At 37.7% G+C, this 18,492-nt stretch overlaps 1 protein-coding gene across 2 annotated transcripts in view; it reads left to right on the top strand.

Moving 5' to 3' along the window:
• Positions 1-18,492, top strand: part of LOC123683440 (15-hydroxyprostaglandin dehydrogenase [NAD(+)]-like) — a 36,427-nt gene extending 17,935 nt beyond the window's left edge. Inside the window, exons 1-5 of one of the 2 annotated variants that reach the window (XM_045622485.1) lie at positions 1,570-1,804; positions 5,490-5,616; positions 16,171-16,277; positions 17,545-17,882; positions 18,127-18,492. In XM_045622485.1, the coding sequence (XP_045478441.1) occupies positions 1,709-1,804; positions 5,490-5,616; positions 16,171-16,277; positions 17,545-17,882; positions 18,127-18,253 (795 nt within the window). In that variant the 5' untranslated portion in view covers positions 1,570-1,708 and the 3' untranslated portion in view covers positions 18,254-18,492. Of the gene's footprint in view, positions 1-1,569; positions 1,805-5,489; positions 5,617-16,170; positions 16,278-17,544; positions 17,883-18,126 lie in introns of those variants that run through there. The other variant, XM_045622487.1, reaches the window with a different exon arrangement.

Genomic DNA, 18,492 nt, shown 5'->3' with positions numbered 1-18,492 from the left:
CGCTTCTTTCCTCCAGAATTATTTTTTTGTGAACAACTGGTAGTTTAGAAAAATTTAAAAAGAAACTCTGGTTCAGTACCACACTTTTTGGTTTGATGTAGTTTTGTCGTATCTACAATCGATTTCGAGAGAAAAATTCAAACAGCTCTCTGTAGTAATGGACTAGTTTAGTGATGTTGATAATACTATATTTGACACGATAGAATTAAAATATAGAGCAAAACTGATAAATCAGTGAAAAAATTTTGAAAATTCATCAATAAATAGATTATTTAAATTTACGTATTTTAGCGCGGAACGTCTTTGGTCTGTGACGTCACTGCACTTGCCTGTGATCGCTCCACCATAAATTACGTTTAAATACTTAGCCGCGCCAAGGCTCTCGCGCCGTTTGTAGTTGTACAGTGTAGTTTTAACTCGAGTTTTGTTTTTATGTCACCATAATGGAAGAAGGCTTCGTGAAAGGACAAAGTGACAATTTGCTTAAAATAGATATATTCGCATTGATGGAGTTTTTTCTTCAAATCCATCTTATGTCAGTGCTGAAATAAAAGGAGTTAAACTTTTCAAGTACGTATCTACTTTCGAGTTTGCTTCATCATGGTTCAACTTATAACGATGTTTTATTTAAAAAACGTTTCATAAACAGTTTGTAGTGGAGTACTGTTTGTTGAAGTCTATCAATGGCAAAACATATTTATGTGAGGAGTAAAAAGTAAAAAGAGAAAAAAGTAATTTATATGTATGTATATAGTAAGTTATTTCAGCCATCGTGTAACGTACAAAACACGACACGAACGGCACAAGTGATTGTACACCAATGAATTCGTAAGCACTCTGCGAATACCAGTCGTCTAGTGTGTGACGTCACGCCACTTATACGTACTATGAAATTATTCTTCCAAGCGCAACTTCAAAGTCCCATAACTTTTTCATTTCTAGAGATATTTCAATGATTCTTCCACATTTTTGTTTCTTTTTACTTAAATTTTTAGAATTAATCGTTAACAAAAAAATGAAAACTAGTCCATTCTCAGGTAAATCCAAATTATTATAAAGATCCAATTAGGTAGCTGTGATAAATAAATTAATTATAAGTTTTGGTACTTATTTACCAACTCTGTAGCGAAGATTAATAAAGAGTCGATAAAGGGGTTAAGGATCACAAAAATGTAGGACTACAATATACACCTTGTATCTCAAAAACAAAGCGTTTGCGGGCTAATGTTTATGGGTCCTTTTATTTTTAAAATTTCCAAGGAATATCTCATTTTCCTTCGTAACTCCGATTTAGGAGCACCCAGTATAAAATAAGACAAATCTAATTGGTAATAAAAAAAAATTATATCGAGTAATTCGGTTCATACTTCGTTATCAAACCTCTTTTTCATTATAGATATGTAGGTAAACAATGTCGATAACCCCCCGAGAAAAAAAAAGATCTACGCCCTTGACTCCTGGGGTGGGATTCTGTAAGGCCATAGCGAAGCGTAATGCAACGAAATCGCGGAAATTCCTTCGGATCTGTACTCTTGAAGTAATAACCGATATGGTAAAAACGGTGTTTACCTTGGTGGAATAACCTGCACTTGCAGATAGCCGGCTGAGAGCAAACATCACCGATCAGCGAGGTTACAACCAGAATGCATCATAAGCGTGTACTGCATTCATCATTACGAGTTCAATAAGAGTTGCTCAGGTCAAAAAGATGTTTGAAATAAAGGGAAAAGTGGCTTTAGTGACAGGGGGAGCTTCTGGTATTGGTCTTGAAATAGCAAAACGATTGTTGGAAGAAGGTGCAGAAGTAAGTACTTATTATCAATTATTAATTTCCAATCATGGAATTACAAAAGAATTATTTGTAGGCATAATAGGAAAAATAGTAATTTATTGTACAAGATGATACACTTTTACATTATCTTTGAGAGAGTGTTAAGCGTCGAGACATCAGTCGACACGTTAATTACGCTGTAGAAGATAATGTGATTTTATCGTCCTGTGCAATACAATATTTTTTCGGCAACCGTCCGGGAAGTGCTCACTTCCCGGACGCTTTTTCTCTGAGAAAGTAGCATTTCCCGGCCTAGTCCGGAAAGTACGTACTTTCCGGACTAGGCCGGAAAAGAATCACGTCATTTATGTCATTCTGAATATAAAAATCTTGGTAGGTATATTTTTAATAAATGAAGTTGATCATTAACGTAGCAACCGAAAAAACGGCTGACAGTTCATATGAAATCAATTGTCAACAATTTGCATGCTTTTTGAAATAAGAATTAAAATGTTTATAAAAGAAATGTGTCGTCTCATTGATCTGTTATTCTACACGGTTGCAAAAAAAATATTGTACGCAACACGCCCGAAAATGGTTTTTTTGGATTCACAGACCTCCAGGACGAGCTTAAGCGAATTTTGTCTATTCGTCCAAAAAAAAAACTATTTTCCGGACTTGTTACCTAAATTACTATTTCTCTATAGTAAGACTTCAAATTCAGGTCAAATAAAAATTGTAATTTTGATGCGATTCGCAGATGGAAATTTCGGTCGGTTCATGAGGCTTTTTTTGCGTTAATCGGGATTTGTCTTAGGTCCAGCCATAGGTAAATGGTTCCAAATGGTTTGCAATCTATAGTTTTTGGCCTTTGGGCAATTGAAACAGTGCTAACATGACGGTTGGACTCGACAATGTCCATGATTTTATCGAAATTTTCTACAATTGGCCTTCCAGTGCTTGCTGCATTTTTGGCATCGAAATCACCGAAACGAAATCGACGAAACCAAAATTGCGCGTGATTAGCTTTTACATACTATTCACATTTTCAGTAGCCTGGCCTTGCATTTTCACCTTTATCGGGGAAAAACTGTAAAATATAGATTATTTTCTCTTGCTTGGGTCCCTCTTTGACGCACGCTTAGTCTAAACGGAGTCAACTAATCACAAAACTGTCAGAAATGTTTTTGTGGCACGACATCTTATCTCTCTAACGCCATTTACTGGAACCCGATAGGACTTAAAAAAGATAACTGAAGTCATCTATTGGAAAAATAATGGATATCTGTTTACTGCACCCAATATTGATGAAACCAGATAAAATTTTTCAACTGATTAACAGAAACATTGAAAAAATGGAATTGAAAAGTCCAATGAAATGTTCATTATTACAATGTTCATTATTTTATTCGATCAGTTGTACTCCGCATTAATACTGTTCATTGAATTTTCAGGTGTAGAGTTAATGTACGATTTTTTGAATCTATTGAACAAAGTTCTTTTATCTAATCATTGGCGTAACTAGAGTTGACTCATGGAGAGGGGGAGGTTAACCCATTTTAAAAAAGCAAGATCTTTCAATTATTTATAAATTTTTTTTTTCAAATTGTTACTAACAATTTTTGTCATTTGTTCTAATTTTTAGGGGGTTATATCCCCAATAACCTCCTTCCTTCGTTTCGCCTATGCATCCAATGATTTTAATGAAATTTTCAATATTTCAACGAACGCCAACATCAATTTCAGAATCGTGAAATTGATATACAGGGGTTCATAATACGAATGAATAGCGGTAAAAAACCTTATTTTTAATTTTTTTTTCTTCGTCCTATATATAACCATTAACAAAATAACTGAGAACGCTAGTAGAATAGTTATATTCCTGAGATATAACGATTTTCAGCTTTGTTGATACTTTTTCAAATGTTATCATAAGATAAACATCAAAAATTGGTTATCAAAAAGTTCATATGCACTGAATATTTTTATTTCGTGTTTACTATTATGCTATTATATGCTAAGTTTATCTAGAGGTGAAGGTCTGATGGTACAATACACTTGAAACTTGATATGAACATTCGTGTTCATACAATTAAATCTCAACTTTCGTTACGGAAACAGGAAATATTTTTCGATGTTTTGCGAATTTTATATGGCAATCAAATCGAAATTTCAAAAACAGCACGTAAAATTTCAACTCTGTCGGATCTGAATTCACTGAAGTATTAGATTTTTTCAACATTCTGTTTGAATTTTCTATGGTTCTATGGTAGAAGATTTTTAGCCACTCGACACAATCATTACCTATAATAAACACTTTAATTAGCAGCAACGTTTTAGGAATTCTATTTACTTCTCCAGGCTTATGAATATTAATTATCATTTGAACAATAATTCGAAGTCGTAGATATAATAAAAAAACCACCGCTGCCGTACTCATAGATTTCCATCCATTTAATCATGAAACAGAACTGTTCTGTTTCAATCAGCCGAAGCTTATACATAGGTTGAGAGCATTCCTGACTCAAAATTTGAAAATTACACACATCACGACGAAATTATATGGTGATATGTTCGAGAAACATGCGCTCAAAATTTAATTCATACTTCACAAGATGCCATTGCAATTATTTCAAATTGTAAGTTACACTACCCTCCAACTATACTCACAAACTCACTAGAGAGAATAACTTTCATCCTATCAGCTCAACAGTTCCTTAAGGGATACTAAAAATATGCAATAGATACTTATCTAAAGGGTGTTTTTTTTCGAGGTATATAACTTTAAGTTGGCATTACTGTTCAAGATGGCAACCGATTTAATAGCTGTCAAGTGATTTATTCTTAGTTTGGTTTGGCAATTCATCATGAATAGACGCTTGAACAACGCTTGCAAATAGTGCAATTTTATTTCGCAAATAATGGTTCTGTGCGAACCATTCATAAGCGAATTTTGTTTAGCGATGAAGCGCACTTCTGGTTGAATGGCTACGTCAACAAACAAAACTGCCGCATTTGGAGTGAAGTTAATCCTCAAGTGTATGTCGAAACACCCCTACATCCAGAAAAATTGACTGTTTGGTGCGCTTTATGGGCTGGTGGAATCATTGGTCCGTACTTCTTCAAAAACGATGATGGCTAGAACGTTACAGTCAATGGTGATCGGTATAGAGCCATGATTACTAACTTTTTCATTCCTGAATTGAACAACCACGATGTCCAGGAGCTGTGGTTCCAACAAGACGGCGCATCATGTCACACAGCTCGTGCCACAATCGATTTATTGAAAGACACGTTTGGTGACCGCCTAATTTCACGTTTTGGACCTGTGAATTGGCCTTCAAGATCTTGTGATTAATACCGCTAGATTTCTTTCTGTGGGGCTATATAAAGTCATTGGTCTATGCGGATAAGCCACAAACCCTTGACCATTTGGAAGACAACATTCGCCGTGTTATTGTCGATATACGGCCACAAATGTTGGAAAAAGTAATCGAAAATTGGACGTCCAGATTGGACTACATCCGAGCCAGCCGTGGCGGTCATATGCCAGAAATAATATTTAAAATGTAATGCCACAAGATTATCTTGCGGATAAATAAAATTCATGTCAATCGAATAATCCATCGTTGTTTTATTGCAATTTAAAGTTCTATAGCTCTAAAAAAACACCCTTTATAAATTGAAGATACAGTCGACATTTTGTTGTTGATTTTAGGGAGTCTCAATTGCTGATATCAACCAGGAAATGGGAAAAAAAGTTTGCAATGAACTACAGAAAAAATTCGGCACCAATAAAGTTATATTCTTGGAAACTGATGTGTCGGACAAGCAATCTTTCGAAGGTAAGCTCCAGGCGAAGGTAAAACTTCACATTAATATTCATATAAGTTCTACATATTAGCCTTCTATATTTCGCGAATGGATAAGAAAACTTTCTGCTTTTTTTCTCAAGATATCCACTCAGGAGTTAGAAGGAATGAAGAAGCCAACACACTTGCCAGAAAAGGAGCACAAACTCCTTTCATCGGCCCGGAACCTTTCCGTGGCATAGAAAAAGGTGTGACGTGTCGACCTTGAGTAAGCCGGGTCACAAGGCTAAAGTTCGGCTCGCGACTACACTCAGTGAAGACGGGAGTGAGTTCTTCAAAATAAGGTGGAAATAATGGGCGCCAGGTAGAGATATGCCTGTCTTAAGAATAAATTGCGTACTCCTCTACCAGAGTAGCAATAAAACAAATCACTCAAGTCCAACGTTTAATAAAATTAAAATTTATGCAGTGGTTGATAATAAACAATAAAATAAAAAGAATTCTCAAAGTTGCCAAGAGCCAGAAGGGCTTCCCAAAACTTTACCTAACACTAACAAACGCCAGAAGGGCTTCCTAAAACCTATATGCCTAAACTAATCCTCAAAATAGAATATTTATATCAGCCACACTTGGCTTAGGCTAAACCTAAAACTTCAATACCAAAACTAAACGTAAACGGAGTTCAACAAACTCCAAATATACCAGATAATAAACAAGACAAATAACCAAGTAAACAAGAAGATTGACCTAAACCACAGATCCTGAAGGAATATACAAATACAGTGGTTGTAATAACTGGCTGGTATAAAATAGCAGGTTGAATAAAGTGATAATAAATTCCAGTTACAAATCCTGAAGGGATACACAAGTATTATAGTTGTTAAAATAAATGGCCAGTTAGTGAAGTGCACCTCACCGCAAACTGTTTACAATTTCCACAGTATCTAATAAGCAACAAACAACCTTGATTCAATATATTTCAATATAACTGTCAATGGACAGAAAACTAATAATAAAACCGTTAACTTATATTCCAATGACTGATTTACCATCAGTACACTAAATCGTTACTTCTAAAACTAAATCTCAATACAATACCCAGTGCAAGCACCGGTTACCTGATACAAGATCAATATTGAAGGTTGACAGCAAATCTAACGGTGAGATCTCTATACGTAGAATATACCATCTACTCGAGCTACACCATATGCCAGCAATATACTATGTACTCGAACTGTACCATCTATCAGAAAATACCATCCACCAGAACTGCACCAGAAATTTACCATCTACCAGAAAATAAGTACCATAACCTCAAACCATACCATATACCAGACTCCAGAACGTAACCAGGCACTAGGATTCTCAACGTTACTCAGGCACTAGGATTCTCAACGTTACCCAGGCACTAGGATTGCCAAAAATATCCAGGCACTAGGATTACAAATCCAACCAGGCACTAGGACCCTAATAAAATACTATAAGATATTGTTCACAAAATGAAACGGAATTTATACCTCTCAGTTGTTGTTCGAGGGAAAAGGATCTTCTTGATATTCTTCGTGTAAGTTCAACAGGTGTTCGAACTTATCGGCGGAAAGCGAATCCTAATAAAATAGAAATCTCAGATAATGACACAAGACATAGGAATTATATCATACCTCTCAGATCTTCAGAGTAAAATTCAATACCAGAGATGGGCCTTGTGGAAGAAAATTCTCATAATCACGTATAAAACGTATTTCCCAAAATTATTCACAATACCATAAACCATACAGGGAATTACCCACATTGAAGAAATAATCGCCTATAATAAGGATGATTCTAGATCATATATTCTTCAATCAGGCAAATTTTCTTTCCAAAAACTCTCTTTCAAAAAAACTATCTCAAATCGCCGATAACCTCCATTTTGACAATCTATAACCACAGAATCTACCAGTTGTCAAACAAAACTTCCGACAAAGAAGAAAACAAACAAGAAATCCAGAAACTATAAACTATTTCCCAACGGTAATGATATTCGACCTCACTTATCCGGAAATAACTGTTCCATAATAAATTCAAATTTAAATTAATACGGAATATTCCGAGTTGAATCAACAATCAAACTCCAGAGGGCGTAGTACCAACCGAAATATCAAATGGTGTAAATTGAACCGTTACAAATCCCCCCTTACTTTAAAAAAATTTTTACCAGAAGGGTCAAATTTTTTTTCTGCCAGTAACTTCAAAAAGCCAAATACGGTAAACCAAATAACGACAATACTTCAATGAATCCTAAAGAAACGACACCAGCAAAAACTGCAATACCGACAAAACCAAAACCAGAATTGTCACACTTGAATTAACTTCAAAAGTCCAATATCTCCAAAGTGAAACAGAGATGGACAATATAGCATGTTGCTATCGTGGATCTGACGATACAAAAGATGTTAAGCATATGTCAACCACTAGATGGGGGTAGTGACCACCCTAGTAAATTTATGCTCAAGGCAAGGGTTAACCATCCTTTAACCCAAGCAAAAACAAAACAGCCAAAATCAGTCCGACAAGTGTTCATCAGTCAGTTGATCCGGTGGATGGGCTTTTAAGTCCTTTATATGCCAGACTCCCTGGTATTTACCGTCCTCACTCTGCAGTTCATAAGTCCAAGGGGATACCCGCGCGGAAATCAAGAAAGGTCCAACATACTTCGGTGCCAGCTTAGCTGTAAAATACTTAGCGGCGTCCGAAAGCACCTGATTTCTTCTCCACACCAACTGGTTAACAGTGTATTGGACATCCCGACGTCGAAGATTGTAAGTTCGACTATTAGCCTCGTACGCTCTCGCCAACTTAACCTTAACGTCACCATATATTCTCGCGAAGGCTTTTTCCCGTTCTTTAGTCAAAGCAGACCTGTCGAAACTAATCTGTTCAGGGCAGGTATTTTCACCCTTACACGAAACTTCCCTTCCAAAAACAATAAAACTTGGAGAGTAACCGGTGACTTCGTGCTTTGAGGAACGAATAGCTAACCCAACCTGGTTTAACTGTCTATCCCAACCTCTCTGATCTTCTGACAGGTAGGACCTCAACATGGTTTTTATAACCCTATTAATTCTTTCGACCGGATTAGCTTGGGGATGGTATAGTGCGGTATACTGAATGGTGACATTATAAGATTGTAAGAATTTAACAAATTCTTTAGACCGGAACTGTACGCCATTATCGACAATGATGGAATTGGGACACCCAAAGACAGGAAAGACATGTGTATCCAGTATTTTTACAATGGCTGATGCAGTAGCCGTACGCAGTGGAAAAAGAAGAGGGAACTTGCTGAAACAATCCGCGACGACAAAAATATATTGGTTACCGGAGCGAGACCGAGGTAAAGGACCCACCAAATCCGCAGACAGAAGCTCGAATGGTCGAGAAATTGAGACCTGTTTGGAGAGCATGAGGCCAGCAGGCTTCTCCTGGCTCGGTTTGATGGCATGGCAGGTTCTGCAGCAGCGGATAAACGAAGCCACGTCATATCGCATCTTTGGCCAGTAATACCGTTGTGCCAACTTACTATGAGTTTTGAAAACTCCCACATGCAGTAGAGATTCATGGACCCGCCTAATTAAAGATTTTCGTTGAGGACGGGGAACAACTTCTCTCCAGTAATCCGAGTCAGAGGCTAATTCAGGAATTCGAGGTGTCACATTCTTGAAAAGCTTACCCTGAATAATTTGCCAGGATGGAAACCGGTGAGGGGCATGAGTCACTTTTCCCAGAAGTTTGTCATACCACAAATCCGTGGAATGACCCTGAGAAGTATCAACGGTATCGACGATAGGTACCGCCCTAGATAAGGTATCAGGTACGATGTTATCTTTACCTTTACGATGGATAATGGTATAGTCATACTGTTGGAGTCTGATAGCCCACCGGGCCAATCTTCCAGAAGGTGAATTCAGTCGATCCAGCCAGAGCAAACTAGCGTGATCGGTGATAACAGAGAAATGTGACCCTTCAATATACGGTCGCAGCTTCTCTATCGCCCATAGGACGGCAAGGCATTCACGTTCTGTAGTGGTGTAATTGCGTTCTAACCGGGTTAAAGACCTGGAAAGATAGCATACCACCTTTTCTCCATCCTCTTGTTGCTGAGTCAAGACAGCACCAATCCCATAACCGGAAGCATCACACTGAATGGTGAACGACCTCGAAAAATCCGGGCAAGACAAAACAGGGGCACTAATCAAACATTCCTTCAACTTAATCAAAGCCTCATCACATTGGGAACTCCATCTGAAGGACCGATTTTTCTTGAGTAGCTCCGTCAAGGGAGCAGTCAGATCCGCAAAGTTTGGTACGAATCTCCGGTACCATGAAGCCAAACCCAGTATACGTCGAACCTCCGAAACAGAAGTGGGGACTGGTATGTTCAAAATAGCCTGAACCTTCGCCGGATCCATTCTTAGACCTTTTGAATCCACTACATAACCTAGATACAAGAGTTCCGGTCGACAAAAATGGCACTTTTTCTTTGAAACCGTTAAGTTAGCCGCTTTGAGTCGTTTAAAGACTTCCTTTAATACCTCTACATGTTTCTCAAAGGTATCAGTAATTATTATTATGTCATCTAAATAGACAAACACATATGGTTCCAAATCCGGACCAAGAACTCTGTCAACCAAACGCTGGAAGGTAGCCGGACTATTAGACAGTCCCATAGGCAGACGGAGGAATTGAAACAGACCTCTATTGGGTACTGTGAACGCAGTTAAAGGGCGAGAGGATGCTTCTAAGGGGACCTGGAAATATGCCGACTTTATGTCCATAGAGGACAAGAACTTGGCGTTGCGGAGCCGATCCAAGGTGGAATTAATATAGGGGAGAGGATACGCATCTTTTTCTGTGACGGCATTCAATTTCCTGTAATCAACGCAGAATCGGTACGAGCCATCCTTCTTTTTAACAAGAAGAATCGGTGATGACCAGGGGCTGGTCGAAGGTTCAACAATGCCCTGCTCCAGTAAGTTGTCTAACTCTGCATCAATATGACCTTGCATTACCGGACTCACAGGATAATACCTCTGCTTAATGGGACGACACGAGGTTTTAATCTCATGTTCCACCAGTTTAGTACACCCTAACTCGTCACCCATGTTCTGAAAAGCTTCCTGCACAACCTCATTCAAAATCCTAGATTGCTCAGGGGTAAGGTGTTCCTCTGATGCAATCGCATCCACAGAGACATCGGCATCTCGCTGAAATACCCATTTCCCACAACGAAGATCCGGTACGACACCAAACTTCCTCCAAAAATCAATGCCCAGGATTAAAGAGTGCGGCAACTCAGGAACTACTAAGGCTGAAATCATCTTAACTTTATTTTCAAGCTTAATCGGTAAATCCACCGAACCGATACTAGAACAACTTTGTCCATTAGCGACTCTACAAGCAACAACATTATCGACATTAATACTAAGATTCAATTTCTTCAACATTGTCCATCCAGGACCTCCAATAATCGTGCATGAAGCACCTGAATCTAAAAGACCTAACAACTTAACATCAAAAACTGAAACCGACAAATATGGGCGTTCATCATTTTGCGCATGCGCCAACACATAATCTAACAAAGCTTTCTGGTGTAAAGGTAAACGATCACGGGCAGAGAAATGAGGGAAGGCACACATACTGCCATTAGAGGTCTTCCCCCTCAGTTTTCCGACGGCTTACACTTTGGACAGGTCCGAACAGTGGAACCTGGACGACCACACTTGAAACAGTACTTATTTTTGGTCATCTTACAATCCCTAGCAGCATGACCAGGTTGCTTACAATTCCAGCAAGTCAATACTGCACTTACCTCAGCCGCAGAGGTACCTACATCAACAGACGAGGTACTCACATCAACAGAAGAGGCAGAGGGTTGTTCGGCATATACATATGCTAAATCAGGTTCCAACAAAGAGCTCCTATTTCGTGGAGGAGGTACAAAGGATTCGATGGATTCCTTGCGAGCCTCGAGTTGTCTTCCGATATCCAACAGTTGCGAAATTGAGGTGATGTTAGTCAAACCTAACTGACTCTGATAAAAGGGTGAGATATTGCGAAGAAGGATTCTTAGTCGAGCATCCTCATTAACTGGTACAGTGAGACGTTTGAACATAGTGTCCATCATTGCCAGATACAAACCGATGCTTTCATCAGGGCCCTGTGTTCGGCGTTTAATCTCCTCGAAAAGTTTCTCGTTATAATTGGGAGGGAGAAACTGTTTTCTCAGTTCATCAACCAGCTGAGACCACGTTGACAAGGTGGACCGGACAGATCGGAACCAGATAAGAGCCTTACCCACAAATAGATCACTAGCAGACAAGAACAACTGCTCCTCTGTAACGTTCCGGGAAATACATAATTCCTCAACATTTTCAAGGAAAGAACTCAGGGAACATTTAGAATTATCTCCACTAAATTTGGTAATGTTCCATTTTGCTACTGATACTGAAGGTACCTTACATTGAGGAGATGAAGCTGTATTAGTGGTCCGGTGAACTATATCACTAACTGTGGCGTCATCCGACTCAGATTCCGACGATGAATCAGATATACCAGCTTTATCCATCAGCATGCTTAACTCCAGAGGTGACTGAGTTTGCATCGACAATCTCCTATATTTCCTTGCTCGCGACCCCAGTTCCGCCTGTAATCCAACTATTTTCGCTAAATAACCTGACCGGAGAACCTGTTCTTCTTCTGAGAGCGCTTGAGATCTTTCAGCTCGTTTGAACAAATGTACCAAGCGGGTAGACGTCTTTAGGAAAGATGGACTTTTCTCATCACCCGAAAAATCTGATAATTCTCCTTGAAAAAATGAAATTGAATCCTGTATCACCTTTGAGTCATCTTCGAACCGATATGGATAAGGTGGATACTTGGTTTTAATTCCCGATTTTTCTAACCTCAAATAACCTCTAAGACACTTTCTCATCTCAGCAACCGTACTCACGTTACCTACACCTCTTACAGCCAATTCATAACCTAATTCATCTTTGTCGAGACGATTCACGTCCATTCGACCCTCCATACTTAACGAAATACCAAAAGCACAATTTTACCTAACCTCAAAAATACAAAATATTGGCAGCGCCAATAAATACAACGGAAATCGACACTACAGAAAAAAAAAGTGATAACCAGGTAGATTTGAAAACTAACGCAATACGAAAAATATCAATAATAACAACAAGACCGATCAACCACTGCAAGTCAGATAGAATGACTTTTGGGCCCCACGTTGGGCGCCAATTTGTGACGTGTCGACCTTGAGTAAGCCGGGTCACAAGGCTAAAGTTCGGCTCGCGACTACACTCAGTGAAGACGGGAGTGAGTTCTTCAAAATAAGGTGGAAATAATGGGCGCCAGGTAGAGATATGCCTGTCTTAAGAATAAATTGCGTACTCCTCTACCAGAGTAGCAATAAAACAAATCACTCAAGTCCAACGTTTAATAAAATTAAAATTTATGCAGTGGTTGATAATAAACAATAAAATAAAAAGAATTCTCAAAGTTGCCAAGAGCCAGAAGGGCTTCCCAAAACTTTACCTAACACTAACAAACGCCAGAAGGGCTTCCTAAAACCTATATGCCTAAACTAATCCTCAAAATAGAATATTTATATCAGCCACACTTGGCTTAGGCTAAACCTAAAACTTCAATACCAAAACTAAACGTAAACGGAGTTCAACAAACTCCAAATATACCAGATAATAAACAAGACAAATAACCAAGTAAACAAGAAGATTGACCTAAACCACAGATCCTGAAGGAATATACAAATACAGTGGTTGTAATAACTGGCTGGTATAAAATAGCAGGTTGAATAAAGTGATAATAAATTCCAGTTACAAATCCTGAAGGGATACACAAGTATTATAGTTGTTAAAATAAATGGCCAGTTAGTGAAGTGCACCTCACCGCAAACTGTTTACAATTTCCACAGTATCTAATAAGCAACAAACAACCTTGATTCAATATATTTCAATATAACTGTCAATGGACAGAAAACTAATAATAAAACCGTTAACTTATATTCCAATGACTGATTTACCATCAGTACACTAAATCGTTACTTCTAAAACTAAATCTCAATACAATACCCAGTGCAAGCACCGGTTACCTGATACAAGATCAATATTGAAGGTTGACAGCAAATCTAACGGTGAGATCTCTATACGTAGAATATACCATCTACTCGAGCTACACCATATGCCAGCAATATACTATGTACTCGAACTGTACCATCTATCAGAAAATACCATCCACCAGAACTGCACCAGAAATTTACCATCTACCAGAAAATAAGTACCATAACCTCAAACCATACCATATACCAGACTCCAGAACGTAACCAGGCACTAGGATTCTCAACGTTACTCAGGCACTAGGATTCTCAACGTTACCCAGGCACTAGGATTGCCAAAAATATCCAGGCACTAGGATTACAAATCCAACCAGGCACTAGGACCCTAATAAAATACTATAAGATATTGTTCACAAAATGAAACGGAATTTATACCTCTCAGTTGTTGTTCGAGGGAAAAGGATCTTCTTGATATTCTTCGTGTAAGTTCAACAGGTGTTCGAACTTATCGGCGGAAAGCGAATCCTAATAAAATAGAAATCTCAGATAATGACACAAGACATAGGAATTATATCATACCTCTCAGATCTTCAGAGTAAAATTCAATACCAGAGATGGGCCTTGTGGAAGAAAATTCTCATAATCACGTATAAAACGTATTTCCCAAAATTATTCACAATACCATAAACCATACAGGGAATTACCCACATTGAAGAAATAATCGCCTATAATAAGGATGATTCTAGATCATATATTCTTCAATCAGGCAAATTTTCTTTCCAAAAACTCTCTTTCAAAAAAACTATCTCAAATCGCCGATAACCTCCATTTTGACAATCTATAACCACAGAATCTACCAGTTGTCAAACAAAACTTCCGACAAAGAAGAAAACAAACAAGAAATCCAGAAACTATAAACTATTTCCCAACGGTAATGATATTCGACCTCACTTATCCGGAAATAACTGTTCCATAATAAATTCAAATTTAAATTAATACGGAATATTCCGAGTTGAATCAACAATCAAACTCCAGAGGGCGTAGTACCAACCGAAATATCAAATGGTGTAAATTGAACCGTTACAAAGGTATCTACAAAAAAGAGTTTCAGGAGAAGAAAAAAGCTGAAAGAGAAACACTCTGGTGGAATTTTCCTAGTTTGGATCACTCCAAAAAGTTTCTACGAAACTTTGACACTGCGAGATCCAAGAAGTATCTGGATCTTCTCAAAAATATACTACACCTCCTCACTGGATTTCTCACAGAGCATTGTCGCCGTAGAAAACACCTTATGAGAATGGAACTATCAGAAAATGACGAGTGCAGATTCTGTGGGGAGGAAAAAAAAACCTCCAGATCATCTGGTGACAGAATGCCTCGCCATCACTAACCAACCTAAAATCTGCTTTGGGCACGAAACTTGTAGAAGTGAGGAATTATATGCTGGAGTTCATTAGAACTCTGGAACTGGAGAGCGAGCTGTAGATCACGTTATGGAGAGAATAGCTCTGATGCGGGACACAATAGACCATTAGGTTGCAGTAAAACGGAACCTCCTTAATTAAATGTAATCCAATCTTCTCAAAATATTCTCCATGAAGGTTAAAACAGTTTTCCATTCGTTTAACCCAATTTGCGAAACAAATTTTGCACTCCACTTAAAGGATTTAACTGCTTTTTCTGGAGAGGATACACTCTCGCCAAACTGTTTATTCTTTACAGGAGTTAACAAGATGAAGTCAATGGGTGCTAAATCTGGACTGTGCAGTTGGACCACTCAGAAATCCACTTGTTCGAGCTGACGTGTCAGTGCTGGCGTTGCCATGATAAGGATGATTCTTCTGCGCAAAACAATTCAACCGCTATTACATTTTTTGAGCATTTTTTTGCACCAATTGGTACTAGCCTGGTTATGAGCGATTGTCAAGTTATGCACAGCATCGATGTTTTCTGGCACCGCCAGTGCCATACCAATTTTTTCTCCTTAGTTCCATTAGGAACTAAATTTTTTCTCTTTAGTTCCATTAGGAACTAAAGAGAAAAAAGTGGTATGACACTGGCGGTGCCAGAAAATTTTTACATGACATATTCATGTCATGTCGAAATTTAGGAACACAGATATCGAGATATTAAAGCTACATTTGTTCTTGTTTGGAGAATGGATAAACACTAGTTTCATGTCTTGACAGTATCCCTTGTCACAAATCATGGTTAACGAATTGAAAATCTAACTGCTTGACCACCCATCTTATTTTCCAATTATGGCCCCCAGTGTTTTTTCAGCAAACCTCGAAGAATACTCTAGGAAAAGAAATTTGACTCTAATGATGATTGTCGATATTGACGTCTATTTTTTTAACTTGTTAATAGCAAGACTTATTGAGTGCTGTTTTAACCATCGCTTGCACTTTAGTAATGAATTTTCATGACATTAACATTGATGTGTGTATATTTTTTTCCAGAAGCTTTCTTCACCACTGTAGAAACTTTCAACGGTATTGATATTCTTGTTAATAATGCTGGAATACTCAATGATCGTAATTACGAGAAAGAAATTGATATCAATTTTGTGAGTATGTTGTGTTGTGGTGTGGTATAGGTATCTTTTAAAAAAAATAAGTGTAAATTTTTCTCTATATCATTGACTTTAGTGTACAGAGTGAGCCTAAATTGGGGGTACAAACTAAAATTAGAGATTCTCCGGCTAAGAAAACAAGTGCCATAAATATGTTGAATTGTTTCCGTTAGGTTGTTGAAGTTTGATTGTTTTTCAAGTTTTCTTCTCATAGCATCTGCACTTAATAAGATATTCGACAGAAATTTGGTATAGCTATTCTTTTTTAAAGTGTACTTCACATGTCAATGTTGATAGCAACTCTACAGGGTGATATTGAATTTTCTTTTAGTTGGCCATTGATAGTGTAAAAAATGGAAAAATGAACTTCAATATAGTAATCTAGTTACATTTTTTTAACTACCAATGGCCAATTAAAAAAACTTTTTGGTTTCTTGTAATTCTGTCGTATCTGCTACCGATTTCGAGGAAAATATTTCAATAAATACTCTCGAATTTCCCGGGAAAATCTAAACTAACATGAAATCCAGTGAGTGAGTTGTCATGAATGCATTAACTATTAGTTTCGGTGCTTATTTTCCTGATCTGTAGCAATGATTCACGAAGATTTGTACAATCATCAAAAAAAAAAAATAGGACTACAAGAAACATCCAAAGAGTTTGCCAGCCCATGTCTATAGAACTTTTTTTCTTGATGCAGACTGCGGCAGAACCTATTGATGAGTTTCAAAGGGCAATTCTTCCAATTCTGTCTCTGGGAAGGTTTCCAACATTGCTACTAGAACAGCCTGCACATTTTTTGGTGTTCTTGATGTTCTCGGTCATCCATTTTCTCGCCCTCGTCGTATACTTGTTGTTTTCCCAAGTTGACGAGACCAAGTTTTGATTGTGTTTGCAGAGGGAACAGAAACGTTGACAGGAATGCCGATATGCCCGCAGGGGAGGTTATTTTCGTAAAACGTGCGAACGGTAAAGCTTCGAAGCACTTCGGTGCAAATCATGGTACTGACTGAAAACTACTGGCTCCAAGGAACACAAAGACCCCTTCCGCACCTTCCTGCCCCCCCTACATCCTGAGCAAAGGCCTGTCAAAACTCGTCAATCGGTTCTGCCGCACCCTGTAGTATCCAAAGAATCTCTCATTTGGTTTGTAACTTCAATTCAGGAACACTTTGTATACGACAGATTTTTATCAAATGCTTCATTCTTAGTTTCTCTTTTTAGTTATGAATACTAGTGCCAATTTTTAATTTACTTTTAGAAAGGAATTGTTCATGGGATCACCCTCGGTATTCAGAAATACATCCTTCGTTATAAAACGGGATCTGAAGGAGTCATATTGAATACTGCATCAATAGCAGGTACACAAGTTTATCCCGTTGCGCCTGTTTATAGTGCCATAAAGAGTGCAATTGTTTCTCTAACAATGTCATTTGGTGATGAAATTCATTACAACAGAACTAAGGTTAGGGTTGTAGCTGTAGCTCCTGGTTTAACAACAACAAATATTTTACCGAAATTTGAAATGAAGTCTGTTTGTCTAGATGATGAAATAGGTCAAATATTCGAGGATCAATTCCATTTACACAAAATACAGCCGTAAGTTTTACATTTAGTTCGTTACTCATTGAGTTTTAGAATAAATATAAATTTAAAACGCAGTCAATTCAGACAAAGGCATAAAACTCAAAAATTGAGACAGTTTTGGGATGTTGTAGCTTGGAGCATAGTATAAGGATATACTATGCTTGGAGTACCATCTATCGTGCTATTCTACCGTGATAGAAAGAACCAAATGTTGGTTATTGTAAAAATTTTAAATAATATTCAAAATATGTTTCAGGGTTGAAATTGTTGGAGAAAATGTCATGAAGATAATTAAAGAGAAACCATCAGGAACTGTTTGGATATCTGAAGGAGGAAAAGATATTGTCGAATATATTCCATCGATACCTACATTCAAAGCATGAGATCAAAATAATTTAATTTTTCTTACCCATATGCATCTGTGAACTAATTGAATATGTTGTAGAAAAGTGATCTTGTTCTTGTTTTTGAGAAGGATTTGGTTACTTCATATTTCACTTCTAAACAATAGCAGTATGTAAACTTGAAACAGTTGAGGCGATGTAATCTAACCTTTCAATGAGTTTCAAGAATACACATTTTATATGTGAGATTTATGTTACAATAAAGTGTACTAATTGGA

This window comes from Harmonia axyridis, chromosome 6 (assembly GCF_914767665.1).
Source record: "Harmonia axyridis chromosome 6, icHarAxyr1.1, whole genome shotgun sequence".
NCBI classification, from domain to species: Eukaryota; Metazoa; Arthropoda; class Insecta; order Coleoptera; family Coccinellidae; genus Harmonia; species Harmonia axyridis.
Note: the sequence above shows the minus strand (reverse complement) of the source record. Positions and strands in the feature narration are given on the sequence as shown.